Raw genomic sequence first — 15,917 nt, 5'->3', positions numbered from 1 at the left:
AAGAGATGGAATTTCCCCTTACTGATAAAACAGAAAAGGTGAATTGGTTAAAATATGTAAACAATATGAGGGTAGTGGAAAATACAGGTTTATGATCCTTTGCTATGCATGTTTTGTTTCCTTCAAGGTGAAAAACAGATATGCAAACAGAAAACAGACATCACAAAGGCATAGGTCATTGGCATTACAAGCACAGGCTCTTAGCAGATACAGAACAGGTGTAATCCTCTGTTTTAGTTCATGGGATATATGAAACACAGGAGTCAATAAACACAAAATGAGTCGATAAACAAAAAATGTTCACATAACCAATAGTTTGGCTTTATTTCAGGAAACAAACACATTTTGTCATTAAGACTTACATTTTGTTTGAGTCTGAAGACCCAAAGAGTTTTTAATAAAGTTGTTTTTTTGGTTAACGTTTTGTCATTTTAAAACAACTTCAAAGCAAACATGTTTCATTCAACAAAGAATAAAACAAACTACTACTGCATGTCACAACACAAGACTGAAGTGGTCAAAACTCACTCTGATTTACCCTTTTAACGGTGCAAAAACCACGTTACAACACAGCTCAACTTAACTGTTAGGACACAAGAGATCTGCACTATTTCACAAATTGGACTTTTTAAAAGCGCAATTATCATTTAATTAATAGCAAACATCGATAATATTGTTTTTGACGGTTATCCATTAGTAGTAAATCTCATAGTTCCTGAGGATAGCTTGGGGTGGGTTGTGGATATGTCCGCTGGTTTGTTACCTTTCCATTTAAATATACTACAGATCTACAGAGTGAAACCCGGATACCAAGTTACTTCTCAACAGGTACACAGGGCAACCAAAATCGAATTTTCCAGAAGTTTCCTTTGTTCTCTAGTTGTCATCAACCAGGAAATAAACAGGAGTGCAGCTGCTCCTTGCAAATAGAAAACATCACAGACGTTTCACCACCATAGAGATGATTCTGTACCAATGTGCCTCAGAGTGGCAACCTGAAGGATTCTTGTCTCTCCGACAAGACGTGCACTTGCAACACACTATCATAAAATCAGTAAGGCTGTGAGGCTAAGAGCCAGGTTTGTGAGGCGAAAAAAATCCCCAGATTCACCACATGCTCTTACATAATCATATATTCATATGTATATGTATGTGTATATATGTATATATATATGTATACATATATATACGTCTTCATTTTATTAGTACATTTACTTCAGAATTCTATATGCCCAGAGCTTCACTTCATGAGCAATCAGACTGAGTAGAATGACATTAATTCAGAGTTCCAACCCCCCACCCCACCAACACCCCACCCCATCCCACCCCCCTCTTGCCTTGAAAATGCCTCACCGATCGTCATGGAAACTCATTCCGCATCACCATAGCTATGAACATGCTGCAGCATCTGGTGTGTGTGTGTGTGTGTGTGTGTGTGTGTGTGTGTGTGTGTGCCTGTGCGCAATTGTGTGTGTGGGCGTGTTCAAGACATAGAGCAAGAATAATACTGTATATAGCTTAGATACATCTACAGTAGAAATCATCTGAGCCCGAGAGCATTAGGGGGTGAAACTAAATCAGTAAATGCTTTCTTAACACTGTGTCCATGCCAACCCCTGGGCTGCCTCAAATCTGTAAGAGTTATGCAAGTAATCTGGATACAGGTGTCGAGTAATATATCTGAAAGTAGCTCCACTTCAATTCTCTATATTTACAGAGATTTAAAAAGCAACGTACACAGCCAACCTTAAAGCAGATCTGTATCAACAGAGAGCAAGAAAGAAAGACAGAGTGAGAGAGAGAGAGAGAGAGAGCAGGAGAGAGAGCTGGGTTAACATCACAGAAAAGAGGAGGGGTTCGGAGTCCTTGTTTGTAGGTGTCTGTGCCCAGTATGGGGAAGCAGTGCCCACGGGCTACTCTTAGCAACACACAGTGTCACTAATATTATGGCATCATGTTGTCTCTTCTCTTTCTGTTAAATAAAACTAGGATTTATTATGTATATATATAGAACTATATATATTAGTGATACTGTACATTTCATAAATATTTTTACAATCAAGAAATAGATACAATTTGTATCAACAAACAAAGGTCATTTCAAGACATTTAAGGCATGGTAGCTTGCTGCAGTTTTGGGAGGAAATGGAATTGGTTAGGGGTGTAGACCATGACGTACGTTCATCCATCGTAATAGGTGCCTAATAGAGAACATGCATATCGAGCAATAATCAATAATCATAAAATCAAAATGATTACTTAAAAAAAAACACAACAGAAAATAAAACTAGTGTAAATAAAACTACAATTGCTTTCAGTCAAATCTTAGAAAAACAAAATAAAACAAAACAAAACAAAAAAAACACATACCAGTTGAAGCACAGGCAGCTGTACCCGATCCAACCATCACAAATCATGATGCACACAATCACAGATATTTCCACTCTGGATTAAATAATCTCTGAAAGTTCGTCCCGTCATGCCGTGGGAAGGCGTCAGGTAAAGTAGCGTGATCAAATCCTCCACTCCACACCGAGGGTTGAAGTCAAGTCTTCCCTTCAAACGCAACCCGGGAAAGGCTCTTTACACGCAATGAAGGTGTAGAGGTTGTGTGTGTTTTTCAGGGGAGGCTGGGGGGGGGGGGGGGGGACGCAGCAAGCCAACTCTAAGCCAAATGTCCGAAACAACCCGACGACAGCCTCTCATCCCATGTGTGTGTGTGTCTCACAGGGAGAAACAGGTAGGCAGTGTGTCACACCTTCTCATGAGGTGAGTGACCGTGGGGGACGCAACGCGGCCAACACAAACCCTCATGAAAACAAACCAAAGGAAGGAGAGAGAGAGAGAGGAAAAAAAGGACAGACTGACAGAGAGAAAGAACGAAAGCATGAAAGAGAAAGAAAGACAGAAACCAAAGTCAGCGCCACGCAGAGAGTTGCTCTGGAGCGAGGACATTCAACAAGAGTCCAAACGGCGGCCATTATGGGAGGGAAGGGCAACGAGAGCTTGTCCCTCAGCATCAATAACCAAAGAGGTGCTTTTTGTTTCGCAGGCTCTCTGCTGAACAGATGCTCCCATCCCTCCCCCTTCGACAGACAACCCCTCACACTCACATATCAAACTGCTCCAAAACCTGACTCTCTGATATATCCGATGCATAACCATTACAGGACAAACCGCATGCAAACTTGCCCCACCATTACCATCAACCTATGGCCACTTACTGTAGGTTGGGCCGACAACCATTATTATGCTATAAGCATAGCAGCCAGCTACACTGTACACAATTGGTGTTCCTAGGCCGTTACCTTGACGCCCATCGACCAACCCCATCGTTTGTGTAAAACAGAACAAAAAGACAAAGTTCACATCACACTTTTGAATACATGTTTTCTTCTCTTTTTTGGCATTGTTTCAAGCAGCTTACAATTGTCTTTCAAAAATGGCTTAATGTGGTTGTGTCTTTGCATGTCAATATGTGAATGTTGAGGCTTTCAAATGTGTCTGCGCAATGGTATGTGAGTGAGTGAGTGTGTCTGTGTGCGTTGGTGCCTTTTCTGAGACCAAATTATGCACTGGTCCATTTGGCTTTCAACTCACTCAAACTCTACCAAAAATAAAGTGGCAGAATCTGACCGATGATCTTGGAGAGAAAAATAAAACTCTAAATACTGATCTATTTATTAAGCTTGAACATGTACTTTACACAAGGAAACCTCTAAAACACAAACGGTCATGGGAGAAGTCCTTCCCTGATAAGGCAAATCGAGTTCCCGATAGAGTTACCATGTCACGCTCTGAGGTACATCCGCATTCCTGTCCCGACTTCAAATTATTTGCACAAAAAAAGGTTTCCCAGTCACAACGCACTTGCAAAGATGCTGAGTCACTTTGCATATACACATTATTCAGTCAATGCTCCCTTCAATAAATACTCCATGCTCTTCCTCTCTCTACCCCGGAGAGGAGAGGAGAGGAGAGGAGCCGAACCGGGCCGCAGGCCCCCTATTTCCATGCTCAGTCTCCTCCTGGACTGAGGGGGACCCAGTGATGCATTTTGCTCTAGATACCACTGAGTATGATCAGTGCACATTATGTTGTGAGCTAGCATTATTTCAATACTTTAAGTCATTCCTGTTTCGGACATGCAGGAGGATTCTACGGTCAAAAACAAACACTTCACAGACTTCTTCCTGCTTCTGTCGACCTCTACTTCGACCTCTACTTCGACCTCTACTCAGCGTTTGAAAAGGATCAATAGTGGTGATGTCCACACTTGTCCAGTCTTAACCTATAAGGCTGAGATACCAGTAAGGGAGGACCGTATCCAGGTCCACGCATCAACAGGCCACACTGCAGAACCTCACCTACTAGCACACTCTTGAAATCAACTGACCCAGGGCAGGCCACACTGCAGAACCTCACCTACTAGAACACTCTTGAAATCAACTGACCCAGGGCAGGCCACCACATCAACAAGAGCACACGCCCAATTCAAGACCATCTAAATGTGTATGTAGATTTGTGCACGGGCTTCATTAAGCACTTCCTTACAGACAGGCTAGCGGTTTTCACTCCCGCAAATCTCTGCTTTGATACCAATTCTCATTGATACCATACCACAGCGTTGCCAGCTCCAAGGAAGTACCCTCAAACGGTTTGCTGATGTTAGTGTGTTTGTTGTGAGGTTCGGTGTCTCCTCCTAGCTCATCGCTTAATAAAGAACAATGGTGCTCAACTATGCGGTCATAGTGACTATCTACCATTCATTCCTTACAAGCACACTGCTTCCTAGAATTGCATGCCATTTTCAATCAATAGTTGCTTGCCCTCTTGTCGTGTAACGGAAAATATTCCTATCTCAATAAGCTTGGACAAATGCACGATTCCTATTAAAACCAGTTACCGTTAGCGACTAGCTTGATATGACAGAATGCAAGAGGACATAAACTTCAGAGTCCTCCTGTAAATCCAAAGGTGCCTCACTGACCTATGCAGCTACAAGACGCTGACGGAATGTCGGGGCATTTCCGAAACACTGCATCTCATCCACTGGTCAACAATAAAAACCAACAAGGGTTCAGACCTGGCCTCGTCCGAGCTGTAAGGCAGAAATCTACTCTTTGCAAAACGGGTGTAAGAATCGACACGGTTTGCAAAACGTGCAAAAACACCCTCGTCTGTTTCATTTCAGACATCAAAAATAGATCAAGATTACATCTGTGTCTAACGAGACAATAAATTGGCCAGTTAAGCTCAGAAAAATGAGCTTTAGTAGCTAGTCTAAATCCATTTAGATGATTGTGGTACTAATGCAAAAATGCTGGGCATGCACGTTAATACGCAAAAATACTCATTGGAATAAATACAAAACACCATTAAGATAATTACAATACCTCACAGGATTGCTAATCTGTGGAATCCCGGAGAAAACAGAGCTTTCAGTCCAGATTCACGATTTCAAATACGAGCAACATATTGAAATATATATATATGTATATATACATACATACATACATATACATACATATATATATAAATATATACACCGACTGTAGATATTTCGTACAAAACCAGATTCCTATTTCCATTAGCTAGCTAAATCGCTCCTGTGTGTCCCGTCTCCCTACCCCTTGCAGGTGTGGGCAGGTGTGGGCAGGTGTGTGTGGACGTGGTCAGGTGTGTGTGGGCGGGGACTCGGTGAGGTTGCCGGGGCGCCGGCCTCAGTGCCGCAGCTTGGAGACGATGAGCGCGGCCAGCTGCTGGGGGTCGGTGAGGTGCGGGTTCTTCTCCATGACCGTGTGCACCACGTAGGCTGGGAAGATGTTGCAGAGGTTGCGGTAGGTCTGGTACTGGTGCTCGGGGATGGGCTGGCGGTCCGGCTGGTCCATGGGGTGTCCGGCCAGGCCGGCCTGGTGCGACGGCGGGCCCGGCGAGTCCCACGGCGAGCGCCAGATCTGCTCCATCTTCTCGGGCATGCTGCGCACCATGACGCGCTCGCAGCAGGGCATGAGGCCCGAGGCCAGGCCGTAGGCGCCGTAGCCGTAGGGCTCGCTGAGGCCGCAGGGCAGCGGGTCCCAGCTGGCGTGCTGCTCGCGGCACAGCGGCGGCCGGCGCTGCCTCTGCGGGTTGCTCTCGTAGAGCCGCGAGTCGGACACGCTGTCCATGCGCGTCATGCCCAGCGAGCGGCCCTGCTGCGGCGCCGGGCACGAGACGGCCGAGGTCAGCACGGCGCTCTGGGCCAGCGGCGGGTAGTCGCCGGGGCAACTGGAGCGCGCGCTCACCACGGCGTGCTGGACGTGCGGGGCCAGCTGGACCGGCGGAGGACCGGGCGGCTGCTTGCGGGGACCGGGCTTGGGCTCGTCCGCTCCGTAGCTCTGCACGCGCGTCAGCGCCTCGTGGTGGAAGCCGTGCGCGAAGGCCTGCAGACGAGACTGGGACGCCGACGGCCCCTGGACGCCCATGGAGGACTGCACCTGCTGCTGCTGCTGCTGCTGAGATGGACCCTTCATCCCCCCCATGCTGCCGTCGTCCATGGAGCCCTCCATGGAGCTCAGGTACGGGTCCCCGTACGAGGAGAAGGAGTCCGACGAGTGGCTGCGGCAGGGCTCGGGACACAGGCTGGGCGGCCGGCTGGGGTAAGTACCACCACCACCTCCACCACCTCCACCTCCTCCACCACCTCCTCCACCGCCGCCACCGCCGGGCTCCGGCTGCTCCAGGCTGCAGAAGCTGTCCAGGCCCTGCATGCTGCCCAGGCTCATGGTGGAGAAGTCGCTGAGCATGGAGTAGTAGCCGTGGTCGCTCACCACCGAGTCGTACTTGGGGAAGGGCTCGGCGTAGGCCACGGAGGCGCCGTGGCTGTTGGTGACCAGGATGGGCGGGTAGCCGACGCTGCCCGCGTGCTCCAGCAGGCTGTGGGTGAAGTGCAGCGAGCCGGGCACGGGGCTGCTGGCCGAGCGGGTGTTGAGGGCGCCGGCCGCCGCGTGGCTCTTGACCGGCGGCATGGTGGGCACGCTGAGCGCCGTGACGAGCGACGGCACCGAGCTGGAGCTGGCCTCCGCCTTCCTCACGCCGCACGCCCGCTCGTCCTCGCACGCCACCGCGCGGATGCTGGGGTCCGACTGGCGCTTGGGCGCCACGCGCTTGGCCTCCGAGCCCGGCTCGCCCTTGAAGCTGGCGCCGCCCGACGACGTCCCGCACTTGGCCAGGGCGCCCTCGCTCATGGTCTTGACCGCCGAGAGCTTGGCGAAGGCACGGAGCTCGTCGGCCACGGAGCGCTGCGGCTGGTTGGGCCGCTCGGGGTGGTAGTACTTGCACTTGTGGCCGTAGGTGCATTTCTTACCTGCACAGACATTAGAGAGAGAAGCAACGGGGTCTAATGAGATCTATCAGATAAAAACCTCCTCTGATTAAAAGGCCACCAGTAATTAGGATTCAGTTTACGGCCAATCATCTGTTAATCTCCTAAATTAATGACGTGTACCATATCGTTCATAATGAAGGGAAAGGACAATTGTATTGAGAAAATGTTCTGTTCAAGTCAACAATAAATAATAAAGGGAAGTTTACAATTTTAACTAAAGCTACCTCAACAGACATTCAAATGTGTATGTAAGCTTTTGACCAGACTATTCAAACCTAGTGATTCAATATGGACAATTAACATAATAAATCAAGTTTTGTGATACTAAACGATTGATAACTTAGAAAACTAGCCTAGGCTTTCCATCTACCCTACTAAATATTGTATTGTGAATGAAAACCTTCAAAATGTTCTCAAAATAACAGATACCCTACACACCAAAAAATACATATCTACCTCTGTTGTTGTGAGCAGAGTAATTATTTTGTCAACTCTTTCTAATGAACTCATGAGGCAATATCAGATATTAATATTGATTTAGGAAATCCACTTTACGTTTGCACACTTTGGGCTATTTTCTAAAAGAACCATTAACACACCACTGACATCTGCACAAAAACGTATATTAACCATTGAATAAATGATATTAAGCTATGATTTAATAGAGATGTTTGGTTTACTCATACCTTTAGTCCAGGCTGAAAGATAGAGAGGGAAGCAATATTAAAATGAAAGTAACTTTGTTGTGCTTTCAGATAGACGATATTCTAACACATAGAAATACTGAATGCAGACATTGGAAGCAAGCTGTACGAGATATATTTGGTCATAGCCATTTTGTACATGATGATTACATCAAGACTGACAAAGCTGGCATCCACAGCAGTACATTGAGATCTACGCTCAGATTTATATCAGGTGTCAAGAGAACATGGCATGGCATGGGGGCACAAATCATTCACAGCTTTCTGTTTACAGTTGTGCTGATTGCACAGAGGGGCATTGTGCTCCTTCTGCAAAATGCTGTGCCTGTGCTTGTAAAATATTGTCATTGTCAGATGGCGCTGGTGGTTAAAAAAAAAAAAACAAGGTGACTTATAATGTGAAAGTTGGCACTGTCACCAGGAACACAATAACCAGGCAGTAGGGTATTGAGCTTTTTCACACAATATCTTTTTTTTTTTTGTTAATGGCACACCAAGTAATGTACCAGGTAATCGCCTAATAATTTACTATAACCATACACTCATAATGTAATCATATTTTTGAGAATTACAATGTTGCATTATTGTTCATAAAACTAATGTACCCTGTGGCCATTATATAATAAGGTGAAGTAGGCCATGAAAATAGACTTATAAATTAGATATTCAATTTATTCTTGTGAAACAACGGATTAAACATCCCAACTGCAGGTGTTCTCTGGGTAAATAAATGATCCCTGTGTGGTTAACCATCTGGGATCATGACTACTATTGGCACGGTCTCAAAAGGGCCTGACCAGAACATCCCTAGTGTCGGGCGAACAGGCGGACCCGTGAACTGATCCGCACGCAAAGCAAAGGCAATGGACATATAGAACAGGACAGGAGCTGCAGGGGGGCTACTGACCGTAAGGACAAGGCTGCTTCTTGTGCTCAGGGACCACCGGACGCTTGCGTAGGAAGTTCTCTAAACTGGGACCATGCCTTCCTAGAGGGTCATCCGGAGGCATGAACCTACAAGAAACAAATAAACCTTTTTTTTTTCCATCTCCTTCCCATCTAAAGATATCAATACATCTTCACAGAACAAAACGTGACATTGGCATGAGATGAATACAACGGTGGGTTCTTATCATGATTCCATGACCAGGGGTTCTGTTGTGATTGCATGGGACTTATCAGTTCATAACAACAGGCACGTCAATAATGCTGTTCCGGCCGGAGCCAGCTGAAGACTAAACAAAGGGCCTAACGCAGGAATCAGGGGGAGAGAGGCCCTGAAAGCACCCAGTAACCGTGGAAACTCGGCAGGCTTACTTGTCATTGACAAAGGAGAACATGAGGAGGCGTTCCTCGATGAACTTCTTCCATTCCGGCTTCTCGTTCTGAAGGTCGCGGTAGTTGTCGTTGGAGACGATGATGCCGTCGGAGTCGCAGGCGAGCTTGACGATAAAGCGGTCGTCATAGCACACCACGCGGCGCCCTTGAACACGCCGGGAGGGGGTGAACACCAGGATCTTCTCCTTCTCCAGCTTCCGCAGAATCTCCTGATCTGCTCACGCCAAACACAAAACAGGCACGCTTGGAAAGGAACTACAACAAACAACTGCTTTAAAATCAATTTCATAAAGATGGCACAAAGGGGTACTAAGGATTATAGGAGCTATATTTGGAATGAGTATATTGCTTTGTTCAAACATGTTCAGACTAGTACCTCTAAACCTACTAGTACTAGTACAGACTGGTACTTCTAAAATTCAAAGCTTTCTTTTGGCTGCAGTGCAAAATAAAATGATGATATGCTCGTGGATTGTTCAGCTGCTCATATGACACAGTTCAAATGCCTTAGACATGGCTGTTGATGTGCAGTGAGATTTCTGCGCTTTGTTGATTGTCTGTTAGCTGTCGTAAAAGACACCTTCTTCTAAATCGAGTGGGAGAAAAAGAAAAACGGTTTCCACTCTCCTACGGTGATGTTTTTCCGAGACACGTGGACACACACTCAAACACGTGCGCGACTCGTGGCGGGCTACCTGTGATGGGGGCGTCGGGTCTGGACTGCTCTTTCCTCCACGCAGGCACAAACACCGTGATGTCTTTGTGGCCTTTCTCCAGGAACCAATCCACTGCCAGCTGAATCCCCATGCAGGAGAAAACCTCTTTGTTTCCATGGCTACAAAACATTACAAGACAAAATTACATACTTACATAGCCTGCGAGTCTTGCTCCCAAAGATTGTCAAAATCAGAACTATATTTAATGGCCCTAAAAGTCTGACTGATGAAAACTGGAGGAAAAATACTTATAAAGAAGTGTGTTTCTTAGGCTCCATAGGCCACAATAACATCTGCTGATATTGCATAAGCACGGTAATAAAATCATTACAACACTCAAATCAGTATAAAAAAGCAGAGTAAAATGATAACCTTCTGAAACCAAGCTATGCTCCCAAAACCGTAAATGTTACAGGTAGTCTTTGCTATTACAACTATACTAAACGTATTAAGTCAAATCAAGTCACTTTATTAACATAGCACATTTAAAACAACAGGAGTTGACCCAGACTGCTTTACAGTTGACAAGAACTGTAGCTGACAAGAACTTTGTATGACAGAAGATTTCTCTATGACAGAAGAACTCTGTATGACGAGATGTGATGAGAACTAAGAAACATACCTCATAGCTACATTGGAGCCATCAATGACGATTGGTCTCAGGTTGTCGGAGCTTTCCATGGACTCCTCTTCCAGCGAGGCCTCTGGGCTGACCGCCTCCTTGACCCCGGGGCCGTGGGGGGCCAATGTGGCCTGCCCCGACCCCCCCTGGGCCTCCAGCTCGCCCTTGTTGCCCAGTCGGACCAGCTCTGCGAGCACGTCGTTGATGAGCGCTCCGGAGCCCAGCTTGCCGAGCACGGACTCCACCTGCTCGCCCGAGTAGCCCAGCTTGAGCGCGAAGTCCATCTTGGACTGGTAGTCGCGCTCACTGGCCTGCCGCGCGGGGCCCCCTGCTGGGCCTCCGGGGCCAATGCGGCCCCCGTCCTCGGCCCTCAGCTCCTGCAGGGTGCTGCTCTGGCTGAAGCTGGGCCGGTCCAGGCAGGGCGAGCGGCACAGCTGCCGGTGAGGCTTGGTCGCCATTAGCGGCTCTCTCCTCCTGCCCGTTCCTCTTCCTCCTCCTCCTCCTCCTCCTCCTCCTGCCCCCGCGCCCCCTCCCTCACCGGCCTTGGCCTGGTGCTCTGCCTCGCTCTCCGAGCTGCTCCTCTCCTCCTCCTCTTCCTCCTCCTCCTCCTCCTCTCTGCCGCCGTCCCCTCCCTCTTCCTCCTCCTCCTCCTCCTCCTCCTCCTCCTCCTCCGAGTCTGCGGCGGTGGCGGTAGCGGTGGCTACAGTGGCGGCCGGCTGTGGCGGCGGCACTAGCTGTCGGCGCGGTGCTCGGGACTCCATCCTGGGCCGCTGCTGCAGCATGGCCCACGCGGTGCTCACCTGCGCCTCTCCGCCCTGCAGCACCACGGCATGCTCCCGCAGCGTCAGCACGCAGCCCGTCTCATACTCGATGGCCGCGTGCAGCGTCTGCAGCCTCCGGTGCAGGGACAGAGTCAGCCGCACTCGACGGTAGTGGGCAGGAGCAATCAGGGACACTATGTACTCCTGGGGAGAGGAGAGCAGAGCAGAGGACAGGAGAGGAGAGGAGAGGAGAGGAGAGGAGAGGTGGGGGGTGAAAGAAAGGGGGAAAAGAACAGAGAGAGAGAAAGAGAGAGAGAAGGGGGAAGGGGGGCGGACAGAATGAATGATGATCAGCACTTGTTCCAGAGTCGCACCACAGCAATATAATGACACCACCACCATCATCATCATCATCATCATCATCATCATCAAGCACCTGTCAATCACAATCAAGCCATGACAGTTTCCCGAGGAATGTAATTGAGTGTACAGTACAGGACAACCTGCTATCCTTCACATGACACTCATTTTCATCAATATGCCACCTCACAAAATCTCTATTGAGCAAGAGGCTCAAACCACTTGCAGCGTTGCCCTAAAACCCGTAAGTGCCTTGAGAGCGAAATGGGAGGTAGCGGTGTTCTTGAACAGAACATTGCCAGGGTACGAGTGGGAGCATGGGAAATAGCCTGAAGAAATAGCCGGTTCTATCAACTCTGTACTGTAACACTGAGCCAAACTGAACTCTTGAGTTATTTGATTTATTCAGCAGATCCTTCCATGTGCTCCTGCATTTATTTCACAATTCTATTTTTATGAGTAGAAAACGACAGTGTCATCTATCCCAGAGTGAGTAAATGGGCAGATTTCTTGACGGTCTAACTGCTCCGTGCAAAAAGCCCAAACCGGCAGGCTTTTACTAAGTGGCGTAAGGAGATAATAGCGGTGCTTGTGCGTGCGTTGGGGCAGGCAGCACATGTGTGTTTCCCCCGTCGCACGCACAAACAGATACCGCCATCCAGCACTGAGAGCTCTGCTCATGACACCGGTTGCCTAGCAACGCTGCACTGTCATCAGCTAACTGCTTTTTAGCAGTCACGACTAACACAACACACAGTCCGTCGTTCTCTAGGCAGCCCTGGAACACCAACACACACACACACACACACACACACACATACACACACAATACACACGCACACTCACACACAGACACACACATATGCGCAAGCACACAAACACACACACACACACACATACAAACACACACGCACACGTTTTCTCTCTCTAGAGCCTTCTAAAAACAAAACAAATATCCGCATTAAAGGAACAGCTTATCACAGATAGAGGCAGACCTTGCATAAATCTATTAGCTCGAGCAATTGGGATGGAATTAGTATAAGAAAAAAAAAAGCTTATGGAGAAAAACAGAACACATCAGGGGAAATCACCAGCTTACGACACATGCAGAACTCCCCCTCAGCTCTCTCTCTCTTTCTCTAGCTCCCTCCCTCCCTCCCTCCCTCCCTCTCTCTCTCTTCTTCTCTCGCTCTCTCTCTACTGAGAGAAAGAGAAAAAAAAATGCAGCATGCTGAATAAAGGAGTTCCCTGAAATCGTGACACAGCCTGTGCTCAGGGTTGCTTGTCGTGCCTCTGCGCTCCGACGGCTCACATTACACTGTGGAGGAGCAGCAGTGTGCTTCTCCGGCACAACTAGAGCGAGTGTCATCAGAAATGCTCACCTCCAGAACTCACAATAACGCGCCCGCTTCTACAATGACGTGTTTCTAAATCATGACTAGGTAGTGGTGGTCAGCTTAACAGTATGGTGAGGAAGACTGAATGTATAAGGAAGATGGGGGGAGCTGAGCATCCTAAAGGAAGATTGAGAGACACTCTCTGCTTCCTCTGAATTCAAAGCCATTTCTTTTATATATATAAAAGTAGCCTAATAGACTAGCCAATGAATAATTTGGTGTTATTTGAAATTGCGAATAGTCAATACGTCTGGGCCTTTCTAAGTGCATGACAATGTCTTATCTCCTTTCATCGATGTGCTTTGGAGTCTTGGTTTAAGAGTTACTCTTGGCAGATAAAAGCCTAAACAAACTCTTCTACAGTAGTGGACAGAACCCGGCAACAGTCACCATGCAACTGCCACACCATCTCATCCTAAATGAGAGATCCTCTTCTCCCAACTCCTCCTCAATGACTAACTGGACTTTTCTGGTACCACTTCTTCAATTCTTCATCTCTCTTCACTGCTCTTATGCCATCTTGTTTCCTCTTTCCCCCTCAATACATCACCATCACAGGCTGAGACCCAGCAAGGCCACAGAGCTTTCAAGCACCACTCCAACACACACACACACACACACACACACACACACACACACACACACACACGTTTGTTTCATAGCAACAAGTGGAATCAGACCCTCAGTGGAGCTGCATTGCATGCTCAATTCAGGCCCAGTTTGCCTGTGTGCAGCAGCATTATAGTATAGCCAAGTACATGGTTGATTGCGATGGCAATTTGAGCAACTACACTTGCACAAAGTATCAGATATTAATAACAAATTGGTTGTGGAGACCAGACGACTTTATGCAACCAAAAAACACGTGCAATAGCCTACCTTACGATAATGACAGCAAAGCAATTTGGTGATGCGTGAAATGTCAACAACCGTTAGAAGAAAATCACCTGGACAAAATATTTTGCTATGCCTTTATACATTGTACCCATTCAGCAGCTCTACTTCAGCCGATGATACATAGCTGGTTGACATTGCAGTATTAGCAAAAGTCACGGAAATGACCACAGCTGGCCTCAAGTTGAGACAAATGTCCATGATCAGTGAGTAGGACGTCATTATTAGGCAGCTGCATCTTAAAATATAAAATACAACTTTGTCTCCATAAAAGCACAGGAACTATTCGGTGTTTTAAAGGCAACCGAAGGCTAAATTGAGCGGCATGAATCAGACATCACGATGTCCATGGGAATGCAGCTGGCAAATGTCAGATGAGATGCAGTGTTAATTGTGGCGAAGCAGAAGACAATTTCCGAAAGGTGACCACTGTGTTGACAACACAGCGGTACTAGTAAACGATGTAGCTTGCTAGCCACATCAGAGCAAATTAAGATACGGTTGAAAACACAAGTCGTGAGCATCGTGCCATATGTATAACGTTAGCTATCGTTAGCTAATGTTACTTTGAGCTAGCTCAAAAACATAATGGATTTGAACATTACTCGTGCGCATTATCACTATATAAACACAGTAACTTCAAAAACTGTTGATAGAAGTCCATAGAGAATTGTCATACCTAACCGAACACAACAGCACAGCACATAACATCAGATAACATTACTTACAGTTCTGATTTGTTCAATCTAGCTAGCAAGTAAGTTGCTCTACAAAGGTAAGCAATGCTGTATGCTGGCTAGCCAGCTAACTACAAGAACAGTGAACAACGTTGCTTACTGTTAGCTAGCTAGCAATATAGCCGCTCAAACAAGCAATGGGCTAAATGTTCATAAAGGAAAAGAACAGTTTACAGCATGCTCTTACTTTAGCCTTGGCGCAGTCATCCTCGTTGCCGTCCTGGATAATTACAGTGATACTGTTGCCTGAGTTGCTTCCATTAGCGCTGTCGCAGTTTGACTCAGCGGAGCAGTAGCTGACCCTAACCCGGAAAACACGCTCGATATGCGGGATGGAGCGTTGTAGCAAAGGGCCTGCACTTGCGGGCGCTGCCAGCTCCAAAACCATTTATTATAGTAATTTAGCAACCGATGATCACAGCGCACACCTGCAACGGAACGAACTGAGTGCAGCGTGCGGTTTCACGAGCCAGATCTAAAGGAAAGAAGTGAAATCAAGTTTTTATTATCCCCAACATAACGGCAAACAAATAGCGCTGGTGAAATATCATCCATCATCTCCTCCCTTCATCACTCGGGCTGCCTCCCCACAGACTGTATCTTAGCAACAAGTCGGACGCCCCCTGTCGCTGTGTTCTAGTGGCAAAGGGAGTTGTAGGTGCGTGTACAGAGCGTTCAAAAAGTAGCCAATCTCGTACAATCACATTCTCAAATGCTGCCAACGTTGAGTGTTGCGTATGCAATGGATACAGTATACAACAAACTAAAAATACGAAGCTTTATGGCAGGCAAAAACAAATGCAACAAAAAGCTACGGACGTGCATCATTTCCTAATGAACGCATGGTAAAACAATAGGTTCCCCGGGGCCCGTCTATGAGGAAAATATTCTGGTTCACCAAGTACCTATGGGTGTTCCAACATCCGCAAAGGATCCACATCCAATATCAATAGCACCCCCCCTCTCTCTCTCTCTCTCTCTCTCTCTCTCTCTCTCTCTCTCACACACACACACACACACAC

At 47.2% G+C, this 15,917-nt stretch overlaps 1 protein-coding gene across 1 annotated transcript; it reads right to left on the bottom strand.

Moving 5' to 3' along the window:
- Positions 1-1,339: 1,339 nt before the first annotated feature.
- zc3h12b (zinc finger CCCH-type containing 12B) lies at positions 1,340-15,402 on the bottom strand. The gene is made up of 8 exons (XM_062535818.1): positions 15,083-15,402; positions 11,427-11,711; positions 10,747-11,228; positions 10,104-10,243; positions 9,388-9,622; positions 8,978-9,084; positions 6,728-7,345; positions 1,340-6,664 (listed from the first exon to the last, which is right to left on the bottom strand). The coding sequence occupies exons 1-8, from the start codon at positions 15,281-15,283 to the stop codon at positions 5,724-5,726; spliced, it is 3,009 nt and encodes a 1,002-aa protein (XP_062391802.1). The 5' UTR covers positions 15,284-15,402; the 3' UTR covers positions 1,340-5,723.
- Between the last annotated feature and the right edge of the window lie 515 nt (positions 15,403-15,917).

This window comes from Sardina pilchardus, chromosome 5 (assembly GCF_963854185.1).
Source record: "Sardina pilchardus chromosome 5, fSarPil1.1, whole genome shotgun sequence".
NCBI lineage: Eukaryota > Metazoa > Chordata > Actinopteri > Clupeiformes > Clupeidae > Sardina > Sardina pilchardus.
This window is presented reverse-complemented; position numbering and strand designations above follow the sequence as displayed.